General features: G+C 45.3%; 2 protein-coding genes across 2 annotated transcripts; both read left to right on the top strand.

Annotated features, from left to right (window-relative positions):
* The first annotated feature begins 911 nt into the window (after window positions 1-911).
* LOC112118378 (transcription initiation factor TFIID subunit 8) lies at window positions 912-11,139 on the top strand. Its single transcript, XM_024216659.1, has 8 exons — window positions 912-962; window positions 2,322-2,478; window positions 3,425-3,523; window positions 4,692-4,754; window positions 5,617-5,741; window positions 6,091-6,238; window positions 7,285-7,427; window positions 7,706-11,139. Exons 1-8 carry the CDS (start codon window positions 930-932, stop codon window positions 7,847-7,849), a joined length of 912 nt encoding a protein of 303 aa, XP_024072427.1. The 5' UTR covers window positions 912-929; the 3' UTR covers window positions 7,850-11,139.
* Window positions 11,140-15,998: 4,859 nt separating this feature from the next.
* LOC112118379 (acidic mammalian chitinase-like) lies at window positions 15,999-22,899 on the top strand. The gene is made up of 10 exons (XM_024216661.1): window positions 15,999-16,045; window positions 16,934-17,138; window positions 18,006-18,062; window positions 18,976-19,141; window positions 19,494-19,618; window positions 19,950-20,073; window positions 20,174-20,356; window positions 21,210-21,326; window positions 21,806-21,941; window positions 22,538-22,899. The coding sequence occupies exons 2-10, from the start codon at window positions 17,059-17,061 to the stop codon at window positions 22,783-22,785; spliced, it is 1,236 nt and encodes a 411-aa protein (XP_024072429.1). The 5' UTR covers window positions 15,999-16,045; window positions 16,934-17,058; the 3' UTR covers window positions 22,786-22,899.
* The last annotated feature ends 1,946 nt before the right edge of the window (window positions 22,900-24,845 follow it).

The following is a 24,845-nucleotide window of genomic DNA, read 5'->3' as shown; positions in this document are numbered from 1 at the left end:
TTGTAGATTCAAACTTTCCATCTGTTGGACACTGAAACTCAGCAGCATCCTTTGAGATGAAAGGTTCTGCGTAAATGTCAGACATTTTATTGTGGTTGCAAAAGTGGTAAAGAAATGAACACTATTAGCCAAACTGAAATAAAATAATTGAAATGGCATCAACAGGGCTAACAGCAGCTTCAGCTCTTTCCAGTCCAACATAAATAGCATATTCCCTGAAGGACAACCCAACTATTCCTTGACCCCTTATGTCAGAAAGGCAGAGCCTTTTTCATGGGTGTCCTTTCATTTGTACTGCAATTAGAGAGAATGGATAGTTTCTTTGTCTAGACAGGTACCTCATCTCTTGCACTGCATTGCTTTCTGGCAGCCCTTGTACCATATGACTAGGGTACAAATTGAGTGGATCTTTAACACATTTTGGGGTAGGTCTTGGGGACACAGCAATTTGGGGAACAGTATTTTGGGAGAAGCAATGGAGAGAAGGGCTACTGCAGCAAGGTTTCCAGGATTTTTCAGTAGCGCACTGGACCAATCCCACACAACGTCCTGTCTTCTTGAGACTGGCCAGGCTGTGAACTGGAAAAATAAATTAAAGGCGCCCTCGCAAATTCCACCCCTAAGCCAGCCTCTGTCGTCCCTTGATCAGCCGTGAAATAGTTAACAGTGATACCCTTTAAATTACTGGGTCTGTGCAATTCACACTTCTTGGAGCTGTTTCAGGCTCTATCCAGACTCAGGCAGACTAGACAGCTCCCCCTCAGTTCCCCAGCGCTAGGGCTCCTCTGTAGCCCAGGCTCAGCACTAGCTTCCCCATCACAGCCCCTAGGCCAATGGGTTCTCCCTGCAGCCCCAGCCTCTCTTCAGGACTACAAGTCCCATAATGCCCCGCGCGGCTACGCACGCGCGTCGTCGCCCATGGATTCAAGATGGCGGACACGGTGTCCAGCGGCTCGGGCACGGTAACGGCAGATACCGGGGGGTTAAGTTCCTTGGAGAACGGCCAGCGCACGGGTCAAGGTGGCCGGGGGACCGGCTTATCCGACACGGGTTGAAGCGGCTGCGGCCAGGGTGGGCGGCTTCGGGGCCTGCTGGGCCGAAGAGAGGGAGCCTCTGATTGGCTGATCTGCTGGAGTAGGCGGGGTGTGGAGCTGGTTTTCAATTGGTCCAAGTGCCTATAGCCTGATTGACCGCGGTCGCTGCCAATCACAGGAAGATTGGAGGGGGGAGCACGTGGGAGGGTCTTAAAGGGACAGTGTATGGGTGACTGCGAGGCGAGCCCCAGAGTACCCAGTGCCCTGGCAGAGCCTGGCACTGGGAGGGGGATGTTAGGGACTTCACGCTAGGCGTGGAATGGAGCACAGGAGGGGGCACATGGGGTGGGGGGTGCCACACTTGGCTAGTGTCTGAAGCAGAGCCTGGGGCCAGCTCACCTGGGTGCTGCTCCTGGTTCGCTACAGACTTGCTTTCCCCTCCCTGGGTCTCTGTCTGCCCGTGTGTACGAGGGGGCTAGTAACATGCTCCTGTGTAAAAGGGAGGCTCATCTGTCTTTGGGATCCTCCTTCAGTTAGGTGCTAGAGAGACAGGAAGTGTTATGGCAGTATGGTGGTATCGCTGTTTTACAAGTGGGCAGCTGAGGTACAGAGATATTAATGGGCTGCTTTTCAGCGGCACTGGATACCCACAACTGCCAGTGAATCAGATAGGAGGTGCTGTTGCTCATTACTTCTAATTTATTTCTATTATTTATTTGGATTTCAGTAGCAGCTAAAGTGCTTTTCTAATGTACAAGACCTTGTCCCTAACTCCAGGAGCCTACAATCTGAGAAGACAAGCAAACTGTGAAGGAGAGATTAAAATAAACAATAAGTATTTGTTAAATCAAGGCAGAGCTGGATGCCTGGCTCCTAGTATCCCGCTGTAAACACTACACCACACTGCTTTGTTAAAGTTCCACTTGCAACATGCTCACAGTTCTGCCCCCGAGCACTCCAAATTGTTCCAGAACTGTGAGTCTAATGCTAGTCCCATCCCATCTGGTGATTTAGTGTGACAATGCAACAGAATCTGCGTGATTCCTAAGGCTTAATCTGTTCTTTTGCCAGATTGGAATAGGAGTGGGTATTGAAGTCAGGGCTGAGGTGATACTGGCAGAGTTGAGGTTTGGGGAACTAGTATTAGACTCTTGCATGATATCCTTCTGTACCCTACTCCTCTGTGATCAAGTGGTGGTGTTTTTCACTTCTTTGAAGCCATTGTTACATCCTTTCATTAACAGTCTCTTGTTGTTGTTTTTTTGGGGGTGGGATCTGTTTCTATAGAGATCAGGAAGCAAACACTCAACAACCCCGGCAGATAACTATTACTTGGCTCGGAGAAGGACTCTGCAGGTTGTGGTCAGCTCCTTGCTGACAGAGGCTGGGTTTGAGAGTGCCGAAAAGGCAGCAGTGGAAACCCTGACGGAGATGTTACAGAGCTGTAAGTATCTGTATCACAGGTGCAGCTATTTCAAGCAATAAAGCAGAGATTTGAGAGGCCAGTGTAGTTTCTGAAATAAAATACAGTGGTCTTAAAATCAAGTATTCCCACTGGAAATAAAAATGAGTGCCCATGATACAGCAACATTGCTATAATGTTAACAGACCTGACAGATCACCAGAGTAGTTAATTGCTTCTTAATTACTGAAGCTTTACATTGGTCTCTTTCTAAAGTTTAGGGCAACATTTTCAAACAGGCTTCCAATCTTAAATGTATATATTTTGCATGCACTTATTCATTTGTGTAAATGAGGTAACTAGAGAGAGAAAGGATGGTCCAGTGGTTAGGGCACTAGCCTAGTACTTAAGAGACTTGAGTTCAGTTTCCTGCCCTGCCAGAGACTCCCTTTGAAACCTTGAGCAAGTCACTTAGTCTCTCTTTGCCTCTGTTCCCCATCTGTAAAATGGGGGTAAATAGCTCTGCCCTGCTTCACAGGGTTGGTTTGAGGATAAATACAGTAAAGTTTGTGAGGTGCTGATACTCTAGTAAAGGGGACCATAGAAGTACCTAAGATAGACAACTATGCCCCTAACTTTCTGATTTGTGCGCTCACTGCTTAGTATACATGTTTTTCTGAGTTCGCAAACCTGGGGTTTTGTACGCTTGCAAATGAATGTGCTGCAAACTTTGTAGAAGCTTTCTGATTATTTGATCTTAATGTCTCCATTAAATGATGCAAGGCCATTTTTTTAACAAAAGAATTAAAAATCCAGCAGTAAGACTTTGTATTTCAGAAGACCTTTTCTTTCCTTTCTAACCTCAATAAAAGGGCTCATTGACGCGCTCATCGGGTATAAGTGTCTGAAAGCAGGATTAGTCTGATATAAATCTGGAAGCCATTGTCTGTTTCAAATGTCTGTGTTCTTCTGGATGTTTCTTTCCCAGATGTGTCAGAAATCGGAAGGAGTGCCAAGTCCTACTGTGAGCACACAGCAAGAACTCAGCCAACCCTTTCGGATATTGTTGTTACCTTAGTCGAAATGGGTGAGTATCAGACTGGTTCACAGCAAGCCCCAGTGGTTTCAACATGAAGGATTGGGGTTGGGTGGAGGGTTGTTTTGCTATGATTGCTCCTGCTGGTATTAGAACATAGCTTGTTTGGCATCCTCCAACCTGACTAAGAATAGCATTGCCTTTCAGATAGGGGCAAACGAACCAGCAGCAGGCAGCTGTGCTCTGGGTTCTGCAGATACTGTGCGGGGAGCATTAATAATACTGTTGACCTGACAAACTGCCGTGTGAGCCACCAGCTTAATTAGCACTGCATGATCACCAGGGCAAAGCTGGCACTACCTGTCTAGGCCAAGGTTGTAGCCTAGGGAGCCAAATAGGAAATCAAGGACATCTGGGTATTTTCCTAAATGCAACTCTCCCTAATGCTCCCTCTGATACAGATGGACCCATCCTATGCATTTTTGTGCCTCTTGTGGTTATTGTAAGGAAGGTGGTATTGTCTAGTGGTCTGAGCAAGGAGCGGGCCAGGACTCCTGGGTTCTATTCCAGGCTCTAAGGAAAGTGGGTCTATTGGTTAAGCCCTGGGGATCTTGAGTCCTGAGTTCTATTCCTGGTTTTGAGAAGAAGTATTGTTGACAGTTGGCTTAATGTATTGATGTTTGTAAGGTGCTTTCAGATTCTTTGGCGAAAGAGGCAATGGACATGGAAATAAGTATCCTAGCTCCCTAGGGCTTACAAGGTCCATTTGTGTTACAGAAGCAGAGTGCTAGGTTCCTGAGCGGTTGGGGTAGGGTGGGGAGAGTAGTTCACATCTTTCTGGATGATGCTCAGTGGTATTAAGTTCCTCCATATTTCTCTGCATCTTGTCTGCTTCAGCTGGAGAGGGAGTTACTAAACTTTGAGGGTTCTGGAGAGAAAAAAGATAGACAATAGAACAGGAGGACAAGGTGGTCTCAGTGATCCAGGTCTTAGTGGAAAGGCCTCATTTTGATGCTCAGATAGGTATAAATATAGACTTAAATTATTTGGAGTTCTGTCCTATTCCCTTTGAAGTAAAGTGCAAAATTCCTACTGACTTCAGTGAGATCCGACTTGAGCCAAGAAGCAGTGTTTTCTATATGGGCAAGCACCTGCATTCGTCAATCCTTGTTTTGTTGATATTAGCGTGATTTCTGTTTCCCCATCTCCTGTGTTTCAGGGTTCAATGTAGAAACTCTCCCTGCATATGCCAAGCGCTCCCAGCGGATGGTCATCACTGCACGTACGTGGGGCATCATCTAGCAAGGGAATTAATTTGTACTAAGCAAGTAAATTGGTGCCATGCAAAACAATAGTAGATAGATTGAAATTGCTGTTAAAGGGATTCTGTCAGGTGATGTTTGGTTGAAAATCTATGTATATTAAAAACCAGATTTTATGGATCCTGACCAATAGACTATTTCTATGGGACTTTATTTTGTTTAAAGTAACATTTTTAACAAATAAAAATCCCCCTTGAAGTTTTGTACCCTAAACATTGCAGAGTGGGGCTAGGGCACAACAACCAGAAGGTGAAATTGATGACAAACGAAAGAGAAATTGACTAACCTGTGGATCCACAAGTAATTCTGTGCCTGTAAATGTTGTTGACCATTCCCAAAATTTTGGGGACCTTAAAATCTTAGCTTGCGGGTACGCACTTGTATTCCGTACTCCACCAGCCCCTCTGCGTGCACCCAAAGAGTTTCTGTTCTTTTGAGGCACAGTGGAGAGGACTACTCCTGGAAGAGCAGTTTATATTAAGGTTTTCTGTAACTGACAAATGATAAATGAAGGAATAGGGCACCATTTGTCAAAGTAGTTGCTACTGTTCCAGTGTTACCCCATTTCCCATGTATGGTGTTTGCTGCCCACATACTTACGTGGTGGGCTGAATGCAGTTCACTGTCAATTTAAACTAATCATTGTTGCTTGGAGTGATCTAGAATGGAGTCTGAAACTGTTGCCGAGGGGAAATGGTCTGTCCCTGGTTATACTATAGATGGTCTATAGATCGAAATATCAGCTCGATTTCTGCTTACACTCCTCTTACGCTGGGGATTTGGCTGAACAATGATGACTAGGTTTTTATTATTTAACTGCAGCGCCTGTGACAAATCAGCCCGTGACTCCCAAAGCCCTGACGGCTGGACAGAACAAACCCCATCCATCCCACATCCCCGGCCATTTTCCTGAGTTTCCTGATCCTCACACCTACATCAAAACTCCGGTGAGTGGAAAAGACTTTACAAAATGTCATTCATTGTCTCTTTGGCATTGCAGCAGCAGCAACTTAGGCCCTTTTAACACTGGCCATTTATCTAGGAAACTTTCTCATTTACTGTGAATCATCACAGTGTTGGAAGTTCACTGGGCTGTAGGTTTCTGTATTTCTGAGCTCTGCCGCTCTCTGCAAGGCATTGTTAGTTGAGGGCTCTATGTTTCGTTGTATCATCCGCTCACCAATAGTGTCTTTAACTTGAGTTGGCTGTCCTGCATCCAGTAACTATATTACAGAGCTAGTACCTGCAAGTCCTAAGTCTGTACATCTCATTGTCCTCTCCCTCCCTGTCCAACAGACGTACCGGGAGCCAGTTTCAGATTACCAGATACTACGGGAAAAAGCAGCGTCGCAGAGGCGTGATGTGGAAAGAGCTCTGACTCGCTTCATGGCAAAGACGGGAGAGACGCAGAGTCTCTTCAAGGATGATGTCAGCACATTCCCATGTAAGAGCTATCTAAGATGCCCAATGCCAGACGCTAGATATAAATGATTTCTTTATCTATCTTAGGTTCTTGCATGGCACCCATGTAATATCTGATTACTACAGACTCGTTCATGTATTTATCCTCACAACAACCCTGTGGAGTAAGGAAATACTGTTAGCCCCATTTTACAGATAGGGGACTGAGTCTCAGGCCTCCCAAGGTCACACGGGAAGTGTGGGAGAGCATAGAATTGAATCTGGGTCTCCTAGGTGCCAGGCTAACATCCTAATAAAATTCCATCCTTCCTTTCTGATGCCATGTCACCAGGGTACATCTTACATAAGAGGCATGGTCTGATCAGGATGCTGTGTGTGAGGACCCTTGGGTTCTAATCCTGGCTCTGTCATGGACTCACTTTGTAACTTTTAGCAAGTCGCTTCCCCTCTCTGGGCCTGACTTACAAAAGTGCTGACCACCAGCAACTTCCTGTGAAGTAAATGGGAGTTGCAGGCGCTCAGCTCTTCTGATTATCAGGTTTTCTGTGCCTCAGCTTTCCCACCTGCAAAATGAAGGTGGTAATATTCACCTCACCATAGTGCTTTGAGGTCCTCAACTGAAAAGTGCTGTGTAAGTACAAAGTATGATTATTCCAAGGGTGATCAGATCTCATACTTCAGGGCATAAGATGATTGATCCTCTTTGGGGGTCAGGAGGAATTCCTCTGTCTCGTGTACTGCATTGTTCACATGGCCAGAAGCATTAAGGAAGTTGTGCCCCTTTCTCTGAGGCATCAGGTACTGGCTGCTTTGAGGGGAAGGATAATGGACTTGATGGACCAATGTCTTGATCCAGGACAGCAGCGCTTCTATTTTTTGATTCCGGATGGTGGAAATATTGGCAGGGTGTGGGGGAGGGAGGGAGAGATTAAACACTGTTTGGGCTTTTTTTTAATAATATATTTGCTTCAGTGCTTCCTGATAGCTGCTGGCTTAGAAATAACACACAATTAATTGAGAAGCAAGTCTCCCAAGTTGCTAACTGTGCCCTCCTTTCCCCATCCCTAGTGATTGCTGCCAGGCCTTTCACAATACCATACCTGACTGCACTTCTCCCCTCTGAGCTGGAGATGCAGCAGATGGAGGAAACAGATTCATCCGAGCAAGATGACCAGACGGACACGGAAAACCTACCCCTCCACATGAGCACGGTATGCCCAGGATCAGAAACTTGGAACTCCCCATTATGATCCTCCTTGGGTCTGATTCTCCTGTCTTGCCCTTTGAATCATCATTGACATGCTTGGGCAGAGTGTCAAGTGTTGATTTGGGTACCATTTTACATCCCGTTTGCACCAGTATAAATGACACGGAAAATGCCATAGATCTTTGTCATGCTTCAGCTCACAGAATAGAGCCTTGTGGCAGTTAACGTGGGATCCTGAATATATGGTCCTAACTTCAAATATTTATTGTTTTTACTTGGCAGGATGATTCGGGAGCTGAGAAAGAGAATGCTTCAGTGCTACAGCAAAACGCATCCCTGTCCGGCAGCCGCAATGGAGAGGAGAGCCTAATAGACAATCCCTACCTCCGGCCAGTGAAAAAACCCAAGATCCGCAGGAAGAAGTGAGCTGCAGCAAGCTGACTGCATGGAGGAAGAGGAGGCCCGCTGGCTGTCCCATGGAGGTTTCCTTTGCTGCTATGAGTGGCGTAGGACAAAGAGGGGAGATACTGCTGGTGGAGTGGCTGAAGCAGAGGGATGACCTCCTGTACGTACCAAACTACACTCTTCCTCCCCCTTCCCCCCCATCCCCCCACTGGCTTGGCATGGTCAGTAGGGAAGGGGTATGGAAACCACCAGTCCTCACACTGGAATCAGCCCATCTACTCCAGAGAAGACTGAGTTGCAGCTGTGACATTTCTCCTCTTCATGGGATGGATTTATTCTGTAAGGAGGAGGCACACAGAAGGGTTTTCACTGCTTACCACTTCCCAGTAGACTGTGCAGAAAGCAAGAATCTATGTGCTTCCCCAGGCAGGTGGAGTCCTCGTCTAGACTCAAAGAAAGACTTGTCCAGTCCACTCTGCCTGTTTGCATTGGTGTGCACAGGATTCGCACCATGGTCCCTTGTTAGCTCTGATCTCTATTTGAACCAGAGATTGGCTTGAGCTGCTGCGCAGAGCTCCATATCTTAAACTTCCTTGGAGTTTGAGGTTGTCCAGAGCTAGTGGTCCTGCCATGAAATCCAGACCCAGATCCAAACTTTCCCAAAGTTGCTGAATATTCAGAGTTGTTGGTGTTTTGGTTTGTGTAAATCCCATTGTTCAGGAGCAATGGGCAGGGTTATGCACGTGTATCAGGGTCATCAGGGAGACTGCCCAAGTACACCACTTATTCTAGTGTTTAAATGTGGAGGTGCAGAAAATGTTCACGCTATTTTTTAAAGTGCATTTATAGTCAGCCCTTCTTACTCAACAGATCTGACAGAATGGTTCCCTCTTAATCAATAGATCAGCTTCTTGTGTGTCTTTGTCTTATCGGTGCATTTCTCTGGCAAAAGTCCAAGATTTTTACACCTGGTAGCCATAGTGTTGGATTTCTCTCTGCTTTGCACAGCATCAGCTAAATTCACTTTGCAGAGGCTTTATTCTTGAGGCGAGTATACAGTAAGAGGCAGAAGAATCCCTGGTGGGTTTTCAGTTCCCAAACTTTGTTTATAATGTTGGCAGTTTAAAAAAAACCCAAAACAAATCAACTTTTATCTGGTAAACTGAGTGCATCTGGTGTGTCACTTAAGGGGAGAGGAATACATACAGAGCTCCAGAATGCCATTCTTTTCTGACTACAGCTGCACTTAAAAGCAGTAAGCATGCTGTTTATATCGCTCCAGTTAGAGAATATTTTCCAGCTGTCTGAACGGCAAGATCTAACAGCTGCTTCAGGCTCTCTTTCGATTCTGTTTGGTTTCAGTGCAATACAGGTCCCCTGAGAGTCTGCCAGCTGTTTGAAACCCACTGTGCTATAGGTTTTGGAATACGGAATGAGAATCAATTGACGGACTGTCCTTATGGCCAGTATTATGGTCCGTTTTCTCCTGCGGAAATACAGGGCTTTTATTCACTGGAAAGTCTCCTTTTCTTCAACAGTCAAAAAACACTGCTCGTTCTAGCATGACCTAGGGGTGGTATAAGTCTTCACTCAAGCCTGGATCCTGAGGCCATTACTTAACTTTCACTCAGCCTTTATTCGGGCAAAACACTGGTTGACTTCAACAGTTTTCCTTGAGTAAGGATGAGTAAAACCTGAGTAGAGAGACTCCATACTGCAAATGCCTGTGTAAATACATGGACCCAACCAGGGATTGCCCCTAATACCAAATAGCTTTCTCTGACTGCTAGTGCTAAATGAAAAGATGCCTTCGTGAAAATATTCAGCAGTAGCAGAGATTTCATGGCAGATGAAAACATTGCACCCATAGCGGTTGCAGAGGTCAGACTATCAATTGCAAATGGCTCGACCGCTCCAGACTCCCTTATTAAACACTATTATCATTGGAAGCGGGGAAGGTTCTGCTCTCAAGCACGTGTATACAAATTTAGCTAACCCACTACCCCTCCTGAAATTGGGCTGCCCGAGAAAGAAAAGTAGGCAGCAAGTTGATGGTTTAAAGCATTTTTTAAATTAATTTTTGGAAAAATAGAAATGAAACACTTTAGAGCTATTGAAACTGAAGGCGAAATCGATCAGATCTTTTTTTTCAAAAGGCATATGTGGAAAAGATCCTGAGATGAAAAGTATCAAAATCTCATTCCTTTCCACCTCAGTAAACCAGCTCTTTAAGCTCTCTATCTCTGCAATGAAATTGGGCGTGCTCAGCTTACTGCGCATTTGGGCAAGGAACCAGAAGCCTATGGGAAATATCAGTATCTTGGTGCTCTACCTCCCTTTCTCTGTCCGTGCACACTGCGGTTTATACAGTTGCCCTTTCACCTATCACTCTCCAGCTACCCAGAAATAAATCCTTTTGTCTTCCATTCTCTTCCCTCGGTACTAGCTGGTTTGATGATTCCTGGAACAATTCATCATGCTGCCTCATGAGACTGTGATCAGGAAGCAATGCCCCCTGCAGGCTGGCAGCATTGCCCAGGTGAGAGGGTAGGGTGCTGTTCTCTTATGCTTCAATACTTTACCCACTGGAAGAAGTCTCATTGACTTCCCAGCTGAAGGACAAGTGTGGCATGGGCAGGTGCTAGGGGGGAGTAATCACAACATCCTCTTCACTCAAGCCAATTCTTGTGCTGAGACCCTGCTTTCAGAAGGCAAGGGCTCTGCGTGCTGTGGCTGAGATGATGGAGTGAAGAAGTGTCCGTGCTTGGATGTGCCTTGTTTTTCTGCTAGAATCCTCCTCCCTTCAGAAAACAATCTTGGCCAAAGCAGTAGCTGTTGTAGTTAATGGTGATGTCACATCCCTCCCATGTCTAAGCGGTTGAGGGTCAAAAGTGGTTGCTAAAGGGAGATTCTAAAGGCAGGCTCCGGCTTTTGCAATGTGTGGGTTTCATTCTGTACCATCCAAGTCAGTGGGATATTTGCCATTGACTTCATCAGGAGCAGAATTGGGGCCTAAATGCCACCAGTACCAGCATGTAAAATACCTTTTTCCCTGAGGTAGAATTGTTCCATTGAGGGAGACTCAGAATCCAGCCAGAAGCTCTTAAACGTTATCCCTAGCGAAAGAGCCCTGCACGTGCCATTGTCAAGCCTGCCAGTGCATTTGTTGTATAGAAGAATGTATGTATATACAGACATTGTATATTTATAAATTTATATTTTTGTTTGGTCATTTTGGATTAGGCTTTTTTGATGATAAAAACCTGAGTTGGACAAAAGTAGAGTGAAAATAATTATTTTTAAGTTCATAATAAAAGAAGTTCTGTCTCTAATAGCAGCGAGTCACTGTTGACGTGTGAACCTTGGATGCACTTGAATGGGATTGATTGAATGTCTGTCCAGTGATTAACGGCTTCCCTTGGTTGTTTGTATTCAGCCTCTTCCTCCATGTTCTGGAATCAGAACCCCACCATCCAGGCCAGCCCTGGAATTTTGCCATGTTTCTGAGCTGGAGAGCAATGTGTGGTACTGAAGACTATCCCTGCTGTCATTGCACTAGCATGGACTGCATCTGGGGTCTGGTACCTCAATGCATTATTCCAGTTTTACCCTGATCTAGCTCCGTTGCTTTCATTGGAGTTGCAAAAAAAGCCCTGGCCCCTGCAGCTCCTTGGGTGACTCACAGAAGAGCGTGAAAGGATCTTGTGCTCCTGAGTGAGCGGAAGACTGCACGTGAATGCAACTGAGATTCAGTGCTAGGCATAGCTCTCTGCACTGAGAAGCAGGGAGTCTTAAACTCCATGTGCAACTGCTCCTTTCCTCACAACAGCACAGGGTAAATGGTTGAGGAGAAAATGGGCATGTCTACACTGACCAAAGGTTAAGACTGATCCCCATCACCAAGAGTGTTAATATGGTGCTTAGCTATACACTCCCCTCTTAGCCCCACTTATAGTATGAGGCAGGGTAACCACGGCCAAGCTGCAGTATGTCATTCCTGCAGGATTTCTGTCCCCTGTGCTCCCTGTCCTGTTCATAACTTGAGGCACTGTGCACGTGACCTAGGTCATTGTGCCCTAAATTAATCCTACTTTATGTAACTCAAAGCTGTGGGCTGTTGTTAGTCTGGACTGAAATTTGCTCAAGTTTTTGCAAATCGTTGCACTCCTTTCCAGTGGGTTTCATTTCTCCTCTCTCCTGAGAGAGGGATGGGGAGTAGGAGAATGGGAAAGCCCTTCCTCTTTTCTAATTTGCCAAGCACACACACAATTTGCCTCGTCCATAAATATGCGTGCAACGTTTGGTTTGTTCCCAAGGCCAACCGCTACCATTGTTGTGAGCTGGGAGGTCATTCTGGGTATCAGGATACAAATGAGCACATCAGATGTCCTGATCTGGAATCACTACATCCGACCCGCCAGAAGACGTAGTTCTTAAATGACAGGAATGGGGACCCGTTATATTTGAATAATACCTAGCTCTTATACAGCACTTTCCATGTGTAGATTTCACAGCACTTTACAAAGGAAATCCGTGTCATTATCCCCACTTTACATATGGGGAAACTGAGGCACAGTGCGAGGACGTGACTTGCACAAAGTCACCCCGCAGGCTAGTGGCAGAGCCAGGAACAAAACCCAGCTCTCCTGAGTCCCAGCACAGTGCTCTAGCTGCGAGGCCATACCAGGAAGGCCACGGGGAACAGGCAGCTTTATCCTGCTGTACCTGTGTAGTCAGGAAGAGTCACAAGGGATGAAGAGGCAAAGCCTTGAGTTTAATCACCCCATAACCGGTCACTCTTTCTAGCAAGATTCACTGCATTTTGTCCTTGGAGCTTTGTCAGGTGGGATATAAAGTACCACCACCATCAGATCTGATTAAACTTTTATGTAACCATTTGATTCTCCCTTGTCTTTCCTTTGTCCCAGAGTTTATGGCCACGGCATTAATCTGCAGATAGAGACTTGGCTGGTGTCCTGTTCCTGGTAATGGGCTCCCTGGCTCCAAATCCTGTTCTCAGTGGGATCAGAACTGGGGGTGTCACTCATAAGAATTAGGAGTGAAAATGATAATGCTATTGTCCAGTTAGGACATCTTTTCTTTCCAGGTTCACTGACGTGGTTACCCCACCAGGTAACCGTAAAAGCATCGACTTAGGGATTGCCTACCTTCCTAAGTCTGAGTTCGATGGGAGTGACATGGACTTTGAATACCTAGATCCTAGGGGCAGCCCACCAGAGGACAAGCATTGCTTCGCCATCTTGATTCAGGTGAGAAACCAATGTGCTAGCCCACACCTCCCTCCTGCAAAGTGCTCCCAGCCAGAAAGGAATTTGAGCACATGCTTAACCTTTAGCATGTATTAGCCCCACTGCCATCAATAAGAGCTGTGGAGGCTCAGCATCTGTCCAACCCTGCTCTGTGACTAAGTGACTAGCTGTCTGTGCAGACTATTGAGAGAATGCTATGCACTGAATGCCTGCATGTGCTGCTTATCAGCACTGGAACAAACTAGCACAGCTGGTACTAGCCCATTCGTTGTAGCACTGAGGAAAGCGAATGACCTTCCAACAAGAGTGACCGCTGTCCTTATTTCCCCCCTTAGGAAATGCTGGAAGCCTTTATGGCACTGGATGCCGGAGGCCGTTGATCACAGCAGCTGTGTTGACTGGCAAAGGGACTACTGATGCTGCACGTGAAAGAGCTGAGATAAGGAAGGAAGTATCATGATTCTCCTACGGGGAGAATAGTCCTACTGAAGTCCCATGCTGACTATTCCTTATAACCCTATTATCCTCTGGCTACTTACAAACTGATGGTTTAATAATTGGTTCCAGTATCTTTCCAGGGATCAAAGTTAGGCTGACAGGTCTGTAATTCCCTAGGTCCTTGAGATGAATCATTTAGACTTTCTCGTTTTGCTTCAATAAGGGTAAAAACATTTCATTTTGACTTCATCATTTCAATTTGTTTCATTTAGACTTCTATGAGTGCAAAGTGTTCTCATGAATTGGTTATTATTTAGATCATGTAGCACTGTGGGTAGCCTTAGGAACTGGTCCCAAGTCAAGTACTGGAGACTAGTTGAGGACTTTAAGATGCTAGAAAAGGCCTATGGAAGTGTAATGAGTGCATCCGAGCTTAAGGCTTAGTTTTCTGAAACATACCAAAATACCAGAGAGCGACCCTCTGTGTATTGAGCAGGTGGCCCAAGAGATTCTTGAGGCTGGAGGAGAGAAAGACACCGTATTTCACTCTGACATGCAAGACAGGATTTTACAAGATGGTATGAATCCCTGCCAACCACACTCAGAAGCAAGGGTATTGGTATTTCCTGCGCATAACTCTTGGATGAAGTGAGATCTATTGAGCTGGATTGCTTGGAGAAGAAGAGGAAACGTTGGCAAGAGAAAGAAGAGATGCTCGCCTTTCATAAAAGCTTACCTTCGGCCGGTGGAGGAACTGGACAGAACATCCAATACTGGGGAGCGCACTCTCTGTCATGGCAGTTTAATTCTTTAAGGTCCTGAAAAGACTGAGCTCTGGCTAGTGGTTCAGCACAGAGGTAGGCCGAGGTGCAGGAAAAGGGGGAGTATATTAGAGGTATGCATAATCTAGCTCTCCCAACCTGTTACGCAGGCAGCGATGGGTAGCTGCTCAACAGCCTTGACTTACTTTAGCGATTAGTCTATCTCCAGGCCATTTGTCACTCTCTGAAGGTTAATTGTGTTGGGTTTTTTTGCACCTGGCATGCTTAGGTCTTATCAGGGGGCCTGTCTTGGCACATCTTGTATCCACCCCCTTGTGTCTATCCCTCTTGGTCCTTCTCTTTTCGTGTGTTGCCAATATAGCCTGGGTGACAAGGGGATTAATGTTTCTGAGGAGGTCAGCGCCACTGAAGTTATGTAAGTTCACTGCGTCCCAGCCAACCAAGCTAGAAAACTGAGAAGCAAGACAGGCCCTTGCTGAAAGCTAGATGCTTGGGTTGACATGCAGGCTCCACTGAAGGCAATGGGAGTTTTGCTTGGGACTTCAGTGGGGCCAGGATTTCCCTTGGGTGTCTGAACTGGCTGTTAATGGATAAACAAGTTGGATGAAATGCGAGATGGGGGGAAAATAAGTACATTGGGCCAGATCCAGTGTCCTAATGCACTCCCATTGACTTTAACGGGAGCATTCCCACTAACTTCAGTGGCCGTAGGTTCAGGCTCACAGAGGTCCAGATTCTCCCCTGTTTTGGGGCTCCTTTGAGCCAGAAAGCTGCCATAGCTAGCCGTGGCAGGATCATCCCAGTGTAGGGGTATTCTCCAATGTCTCAAGGCCAGCGTAGCAATCCCTATGCGTCCTCTCGTCTCTGTGTCTGGCACAGAGGGCCCGGCTGAGGGAAATTGGTATGGCCAGGGCTTCCCTGCACTCTGATGAGCTCGGCTGCCATTTTGGCCTGGAGCCACCTGAAGCTCTTAGCAGCCTGGAGCCCAGAATTGGGGATGTGCAAAGGAGGATGGAGACACCGTTGCTGAACCCTCCTGGGGTGGTGTGTGTGCGTCCCCACCTGCAGCACCGCATCTAGGCAATAATATTTTGTGTGTTAACATTTTAGTTTGGTTCCTTCAAAACCATTTTGAGGGCTTAAGCGGGGCCTGGCATTCTGCTGGCTCTCTGCCTCAGGGGGGCATTTCACCCAGAGGGAATTGGTGCTCTCCACTCCCTTAGATAAATGGAAGGGGATCTAGTTCCAGCTTCCCACCCTCCCCCAGCCTTGGCACTGGAGGTGCTGATGCCCTTGAATAAATGTTTATTTTATTTTGCTTGTGGTTGGGGCCCCGTTCTGGTGTCTTTAACGCAGGTGTGTAGGTTCCACACTGATAAGGCCTTGCCTCTGCCGTATAAAGCACTTCTGAGTTCCCCCGGTGGGACATTAGCTTGGAAGGAAAGATGGGAAAGGCATTGCTGTGGGTCGGTGAGTAACTCTCTCTGCTTTTATTGACCGCATCAGGATATAACTTCCCTGGATGGCTGGTCTCAGAGGCAGCAGCCTTTTGCCCAGGGACAATGTGTTCTAGAACTTGCCCTAGCAGGTGTCCGGGTAATTGTACACGGAATAGTTTTACCTGCTCTGGGACTAATTTAAGCATTGAAAGGCTCTAGTCAAGTTTATTTTTAATACATTCTCCTTCCTTTTTGCAGGTTTGACCATTCTGCTGCAGTTGCAGCTGGGTAAGAGCATCTTATCCTTTCTTTTTGTGCACAGGGTGTTGATGAAACTGCAATACAATTAGAAAGAACAGTTAGCCAGACCTTCAGCTGGTGTCAATCGGTGTAGCTTGATTTCAGTGTCGTTATGATTCATAGCAGCTGAGGATCTGACCCACTGATCCCTCCTGATTATTCTTTAATGTCTCCCTTTATTGATTCCATCCCTTTTAGCTCCTTGTAACAAACAATTTCTGACTTGAAGAATGGGCACGTGTCTTTCATGCAACTTGGTATTAAATTGGAGCAAGGAGCAATAGAACCAGTACTCTTTTCTCTAATGCTGACTGATAGATGAGTCTACTCACCACCCTGGGCCTTGGTTTCTAACTAAGCAAGATTATCCTGTTAACATAACATAATTGTTCTGCTCTGGGCCAAATGTTTATCTCTGAGTTGTGGTTGGTTGAAAGGGAATGTCCCAACCTTGGTGATATCTAGAAAGCACAGTTTACTGATATATTTGTCATTGGGAACATGTGGTGGGAAGTTGTTTGAATGGGACATGTGGCTGATTCCTAGATGTAAATGCAGATGCAGAAAATATACATACCAGGGTAGCATTACATACACAGAATTTGGGAGTAGAAAGTGACTGTTAAATGAAATCCCCATTCACACGCAGGACCGGTGCATCTATTTGTACGATCAGAAGATGTGCAAGAAAAGGCTAGAATTTCCTCATTACCCCAGTGTTGCTCCATTGACATCAGTGGATTTACCCCTGCACCAACATTGGTGAAAGGAGAATCGCATGTCTGATTCCACTCTCAATAATACCTGATGTGTCACTATCAAGAAACAACCAGATGTTTCCTTCTTAATATCTGTGATTTGCTTTTCTCCTGCCAGGCTCTGCCTACAAACTTGTGTGTTACTTCACTAATTGGTCTCAGTACAGGCCAGAACCTGCCAAGTACTTCCCAAACAATGTGGACCCAAATCTATGCACCCACTTGATCTATGCCTTTGCAACTATGAATCAAAATAAGATTGCCCCATATGAATGGAATGATGAAGACCGACTCTTCCCAGAATTTCAAGCACTAAAGAAAAGGTCAGCACTTTCCAATATACAAGATTTAAAACAAACAAAAAGCAAATTTTGCTTTTAAAAAGTACTTCTTGTTGCCAAGTGAAATTGAGATTTTTCTATCAGCAACGAAGAAAGATGGCAGAGAAACAATAAAGAATTTCTTTATTACAGAACAGGAATAGTTTAATAGATATCTAGCAGCAATGCTTTCATTAAGGGCTCTATTCCACAACCTTCATGGAACTTGACTCACACAAGTAGTCCTGCTGATTTTCCAGGAACTATGTAAGTGTGCACCAGCATGAGTCAAGGTTCCATGATCAAGTCCTAAGGGTCGATTGTATTTTGTATTCAACCCCATTTTCAGATTAGTATATTTTGGATGCTTTAGGTTACTCGTGGCTGGAATGTGGTTTGACACAGGAGTCCAGTTCAAGGGTAATGTTTTTTACAAAAACACAGTTTAAACCAAAGGGGAGGAAAGCTGGGGCTAGGCATTGCACTGAAACTTAGGAGATCTAGGTTCAAATCCCAGCTCTGCCAGACTTGGTCTCTCTGTGCCTCACTTTTCCCATCTGTAAAATGGGGATGATAGCATTTCTTTTTGTCCCACCCTTTGTGTGTCTTGTCTGTTTAGACTGTAGGCTCTTCAGGGCAGGGTCTGTCCATTGTTATGTGTTTGTACAGCATTTAGCACAATGGGGTTCTAATCTGGCTTGAGGCCTTTAGGCAACACTGTTACCAATACTGAATGATGATAACCAAAAAGAACTGAATAGGTTTTCTCAAATGAAAAATAATAACAACAAAAAGTTCTCAACTGAGCCAAGTCTCAAACACAACCAAATGACTGCTGCTTACTGACCTTTTTCTTTTCTCGTGTCACAGTAACAACAAACTTGTAACCAGCCTGGCTATCGGAGGGTGGAACTTTGGCACTCAGAAGTGAGAACTTTTCCCTGGACTTAATGACAAAGATGGTGAAGATGATGCTGAGACCTTGACAACACACAGCCTCCTGCTGCTCCTTTGGAGTCAACGGGAGCTTTGCTATTGACTTCACTGGGGATAGGATTAGGCCCATGATGATCATGTGAATGACCAGATGTAAACGGCGGTAGGGACTGGGTAGCTGAAGAACTGGGTATTGATGATGTCATGGGTGCTGGTGAAAATGGGGACAGGTTGAAGAAATAAGGAGAAGAATGGTGATTAATTATGAAAATATAGATAGTTAATGGTGATTAGACATTCATGATACGAATGGCAGAATGGGTAAGCAGGGGATGGTTATGAAAAGTTAGGGTGGATATTGCAGTGGTTAGAAATCCCAAGTGGATATCGGGAGCATTAAACAGAAAATGGTAATGTAACGATGATGAGATAGGTCCTGATCCAGTGGGAGTCTTTCCACTGACGTCATTGGATGGTGGATCAAGCTGATAATGGCTAGGAAAGCGATTAAGGGTGCTCTGAGTAAACCGATCAAGCAGAGAATGGGATGGTGGTACTAGTGAACACACGATAATGGTAGAGAACAGGATGGGATGAATTTTGGGGAGGATTGTTTCATTGTGGTGAAGAAGGAGGATAAAGATGAGGGCAGATTGAGATAAATACACAGGTCTTCATACTCTCGACTTTGGTGATAACAGAACTTATTAATAGTTGATTATTGGGTACACATTGCTAATGACAACAAGAGAGGTGATTAATGGAAGTGGGTTTTAATTAGACGGTTCTGCATGAAGACAATTACATTTATAAAGGAGGAACTGAACAAGTCTGCTGTTGCATGTGTTGCAAAAAAAAAAAAAGGGGGGGGGGAGCAAGTTGTCTAAGAATTATCTTCTTCCAGATTCACTGAAATGGTTGCCTCACCAGCTAATCGTAAAACGTTCATTGACTCGGTGATTGCGTACCTCCGTAAGTTTGGGTTCGATGGGATCGACCTGGATTTTGAATACCCAGGTTCTAGAGGCAGCCCCCCCGAGGACAAACATCGCTTCACCATCTTGATTCAGGTAAGTAACCAGTGTGCTATCTCAGTTATTCTGTATGTCAGCTGGAGTGAGACAGATCTGAACCACCAAGCTGTGTATCAGCAGTGTTTACATTGGTACTGCATGATTTTAGTTCGCTTTTAGTTCCTTGAGTCCAACTATTGTGGAAATATGGTATTAGACCTTGTTTAAGGTATTCTTCCATCTTGCAAGGGCTTTGGGGACAATTAGACATGGAAGGAACATTGTGAAGATTTTTAGGAGTTTATAGACAAGAACAGGCTGCTGGGATGTTTCTAGATATATATTCCCAGCTGGACATGAATGACATTTTTACAAGAATCACTACCAACACGCTCACTTCCATTTTCAGGAAATGCTGGAAGCCTTTAAAGCTGAGGCTGCAAGCACTGGACTCCCAAGGCTGTTGGTTACCGCAGCGGTATCTGCTGGCAAAGGAACTATTGACGCTGGATATGAAATTGCTGAGATAGGGAAGTGAGTAGATGGGGTTCCACATTGTGCTTAATATGCTATTGGCCTGGTTCTCTGTTGCCTTGCCCCTTGCATCATCATTAGTCCCCGTGCAAAATAGGTGGGTGCAAAATGCTACTAAATCCCAATGGTAGCATTTACACTCTCTTTGGGCAGGCGAAAATGACAGCGTAAGGTTCCAGGTAATGGAGATTCAGGCCCAAAGTCTTGTGCATCCTTTAGGTCAACGTGGGATGATGTATTGTCTGCTGACTCATTTGTCCATCAGGAAATCATATTCCTAACTGTGGTTTTTGTTTTTGTGTTTTGGTTTGTTTCATTTAATTTAAACCAGGCTCCTCGATTTCATCAGCGTGATGACCTACGACTTCCATGGAGGCTGGGATTCCTTCACAGGGCACAACAGCCCGCTCTGTGAAGGCTCTGCTGACTATGGGGACTTCAAGTACTTCAACTGTGTAAGGGAACAGACAGCAAACTCCCTTTTTATTTCCCCAAGAGGGCGCTGAGAGTAACGGGCACTGGTGGTAAAAAGGTTTTCCATTTGGATCTCTGCAGAAATATGCCATGGAATACTGGAATGATAACGGCGTCCCCGCTGAGAAGCTCCTGATGGGATTCCCCACCTACGGGCGTACCTTTAGGCTTAGCAGCAGTGACACATTTGTTGGTGCCCCAGCATCTGGGGCTGGATCTTCTGGGCCTTACACCCGGGAAGCTGGTTTCTGGGCTTATTATGAGGTGAGAAGCTTGAGAAAATTACATTTTGTGGCCCAAATCCTGAGCTGGTGTAAGCTGAGCTAGTTCCATTAGTCCTGATTCTCTTGCAAAACTAAGATGTCTTTACATCACTCTGGCAGTGCAAAGGGGCCGTATGCTCACTTTACCTCTCTAGCAGTGTAAAGGGGCCCTTAGAGGGACCTTGGTATAAATGAGACTCAGACCCATTGATTTCAATGGAGCTATGCCAGTTTGTAGCCGCTGAGAATCTGGCCCATAATTAGTGATTTATGATATGTACTTTTATGATTTATAGGTGACATATTTCGTTTTTACTTAGGTTGGTTGCTGAGTTTCTCTCTCTTGTCTAAGCTTCTCTCTCTTCCTGTACAGTGGATGGATTCGCTTCCCACTTACACCAGTGTTGTACTGCAAGGGCACTGGTAGACTAGATCTTCAGGTCTGGAAGAGCTCAGGTCCCGAACGGGGCGTGGGGCAAACGTGGCTGTACCACCCCACCTTTATGTCCATTTCTTCTCCCCTATTCTCCAGGCCAGTTCAGTCCCTGATGCAAATTAAAGTAAGGCTGCTCTAAGCTACTCTTTGCTGCCACAGAGCCTAAGGGGCTATTCTAGGGGTTTGGTGGATAGCTGTGATGTGGCCACCTCCTCTCCTCTCTGCTGTGTGGCCTAGGGGCCGCAAGGAGGTGGTAAGGCAGGGTACACCAACTCTGCACCCCCAGAGTAACTCCTAGCTGACCACTTAGGCTGCCGGATTGCAGACTAAAAGGGGGGACAAGATCTAGCCCATTGACTTCACTTTTTGGCTCCTGAATGAGGTCCATTGTGTGTTTAACCCCATGCTGTTTTGGCAGATCTGCACATTCCTAAAGACTGCTCAGGTACACTGGATTGAGGACCAGAAAGTCCCCTATGCCGTTAAGGGGAACGAATGGGTTGGATTTGACAATGCGTGCAGCTATAAACACAAGGTAAGACCTTTAACATTTTAACATGAGCTTTACTTACACTCTATCCCTGCTATTGGAAAGCACTTGGCTTAAATTCCGTGCATTTCAGAGTCTCTTGATAAAGGGAGATATTTTCAGCTTTGTTCATATTGCACTAAGGCACCTTGAATGTGATGGGAATGTTTCCCAAAGCATTTATTTCTGAGCTGGGACTTTACTGCCTAGCAGTTCTGTGATCCATGGCTGTCTAGCCAGTTACTGGTCTCATTCTATGCATCCGAAGAAGTGGGATGTAGCCCACGAAAGCTTATGCTCAAATAAATGTGTTAGTCTCTAAGGTGCCACAAGTACTCCTGTTCTTTTTGCGGATACAGACTAACACGGCTGCTACTCTGAAACCTGGTTTCACTGTGTGTGTGTGTTGAAATTCTTAAAGGAATTCTTAAGCAGTTGTGGAAATTTTTATTGATAGTTGTCTGATTTTTTTTTTTTTTTGATAGGTCAAATACCTGAGAGAGAAAAATTTTGGAGGTGCCATGGTGTGGGCTATTGACCTGGATGATTTCCTGGGCTCTTTCTGCAATGAAGGAAAGTATCCTCTCATAAGTGAGCTGAAGAGACTCCTCGAAACAAATGGTAAGACAGTGCTAAAGAGTATTTCAGGCCTATATAATTAGGAGGTTCAGTACATCTGGTCATGAACTTTAGAAAACTACTGATGAGGCAAAGTTCAGCATTTTGCCATGCGTGGTGTCTTAACACTGAGCCATTATATAGCACTTTACATTTTGGAAGAGCGTTGTAAGATAGTTAATCCTCACAACATATATAAGGCAGATAAATATTATTTGCCCTGTTTTGCAGATGGGGAAATTGAGGCACTGAATTGTTGCGTGACTTCATCAAGGGCACGTTAATCCAGAGGCAGGATTAGAAGTCTAGACCATGTCTCTGAAACATGCTTGTCTGTGTGTGTGAACCATGCCCATTCTGTGCCTGATCTGCAGAGGATGTGAATCTGCTACAGCTTTTACCTGTGGGGATGGGGTCAGTCCTTTAGCTCAAGTTATACAGGATCGTGCTCTTAGTACAGGAGTCCCAGGTGATAGATAAGTCATTACAAATCATGAAGTGTAGAGTCCAGAAACATAGACAGGCATACAAGAGTACACGTGTAGATGAAATCTGGCCGAATCCATGTATCTTAATGAATTGTTAATTATTCATTTTAGGTCCGATTGTGCCCGACTGCCCTCCACCAGGCCCCACACCTTCTCCAGATACAACTACCTCTCCAGTTATTCCCCCAACTGGGGAAGATGATACATTTTGTGCTGACAGACAAGATGGTACCTATGCCGACCCCAAAGATAATACGCAATTCTATGTATGTGCTGGAGGCAGGACTTACCGCTTCACCTGTGCAGCTGGCCTTGTCTTTGATGACAGCTGCAAGTGCTGTAACTATCCAAAATATTAACCCCAGCTCAGACCACTGATGAGTAACATACTGTAACTTGAATCATCCACAGCAGAATCCCTCTTGCCCTATTAAAAAAAGCCAAGTGGTGGGGATAAGGCATTAATGTGTGTGTTGTCTGTATGTAATTGGTGACCCTGCTTTTAACAGTAATAAATAATATTCTCGTTTATATAGTGTCTTCTCTGCCAATGCATCGCAAAACTGGATTGGCCAGATATTCAACACAGGCTCAGCCTGGCTTAGTCAGACATTTCCTAAGACTTCTTTCTGTGGTTCAGATTTGTGTCCTTCTCCATCTCAGCTCATATCATTTTTAATAATAATAATAATAATAATAAATAGTTACCTCACTTTTCTTCCCTCAATCTCAAAGGAAGGTAAATAGCCTTATACCCATCTTACAGATGGAGAATCTGGTGCACAGAGAGTGGAAGTGATTTGCTCAAGGTGACATGTAGCAAATTAGTGTCCGAGCTGAAAACACAACTTAGATCTCCTGATACCCAGTACAGTGCCCTATCCCCTGGGCCGACCAAGTCCTTATTTTGGGATTTATTTCCCTCCCCTGCTGGTGAAGGTTACACAAGACATCTTCATGCAGTGGTCTTCTGCTTGGAGAAATGTGGGAAATGAATAGCTGCGTTTTTTGTACGGCACAGCCTTGCACCCATTGGCTCAGCCTACCACAATCAATAGCTCCTAATGTATGTTAAATTCTCTCAGGGTGCCTCTTTAAGCATCAGAAGACTTCAAGATAATGAAGGTTCCTGCGGCCTAAAGTCACAATAGAACATACATTGGGAAGACAAATCATCGTAGCTAATCTCATTGAATTCAAGTGGGTACCTTGAAGCGTACATGTACCTTTCATAATGACACTAGCTACCTAACAGACATAAAAAGCACAGCTTGGCCCTAATTCTCCTCTCACTGACACTGGTGTAAATCCAAGAGTAACTTCACTAGGCAAAATATAAATAATAAAGATAATAGGAGCGGCGCAGTGGTAAAATTGGTGTAAAGAAGCAGAGACTCAGGCCCCCTGTCTAGAGGGGTTCTTGACAGGCCTTCTCAGAAAGGTGATAAACTCTATTCTATTCAGTTCTTATGCTGTGTCCTTATGTCGTAGACTCTAGGGTATTTTTAATTCACAGAAAGGGGCCTAACAGTAAGACACCTCTGCTTTTCAGACCAGTTCATGGAACGTAATTGCCAGGAGATTACCCTGCCGCTGCAGGTTGATTGCATTAGCTTCTGCCAGCTGGCTGGCTGTAAAATACTAGCCTCCTAAGGAGTAACGTCTCATTTAGCCTATTGCTCTTCCTGTTCAAGGTTTTTAACGAAACAGAGGGAAATCACAGGTTGATGGGGCTAGTGAGTCATGCGTGTAACTGAGGGTGGAAGTGGGGCTGAAAAAATCAGACGTAATCCTATCCGTCCAAATCCTCAGCTGGTATAAATGGGTGAAACCCTGCTTCAAATCAACAGAACCATTTACCTTTTACACCAGCTTAGGCTCTGGCCCATTGACTTAGAAGTGATCTCAGTATTTTCTTTGAAGACCTCCCATTGCCTGTCTTCCCTCAGAGGCTGGAACTGAACACAGGAACCAGGCAGTCACTTCACATGAGTTTCAGGAATGGCGGGTTCATTGTCTGGGTGGTTATTTCCATTTGCGGTTCCATCACTGCGACAGGGAGTAGGCGTCTGGTATCTTTTGCCTCTCTAGAGAGTCACAGTGTAGGCTGCAGAGGAGATATCTTAGAGGAAGCATTGTTTGTTTTACCCCTTATTCTCTCCAGAGAGTGGTAAAGGGAAAAAAATCTGTGGGATTTATCATGACCTACTATATAAACCCGTTCAACAGAGATTTGGGCCAGATCCCATGTGGGTGTAAATGGGCCCAGCTCCATTGACTTCAGTGGAGCTATCTCAGTTTACACCAGCTCAGGATCTGGCTCAAGATGTCATTCAGGTTGCATGAGTATAAATGAGGCTTAGTTAGGCCCAATGGGTCAGAACTTGACCAGGAGCTGCCTTTGTCTCTAACGTCTTGC

The sequence above is a fragment of the Terrapene carolina genome, unplaced genomic scaffold (assembly GCF_002925995.2).
Source record: "Terrapene carolina triunguis isolate 2854851 unplaced genomic scaffold, T_m_triunguis-2.0 Scaffold198, whole genome shotgun sequence".
In the NCBI taxonomy this organism is placed as follows: domain Eukaryota; kingdom Metazoa; phylum Chordata; order Testudines; family Emydidae; genus Terrapene; species Terrapene triunguis.
Note: the sequence above shows the minus strand (reverse complement) of the source record. Positions and strands in the feature narration are given on the sequence as shown.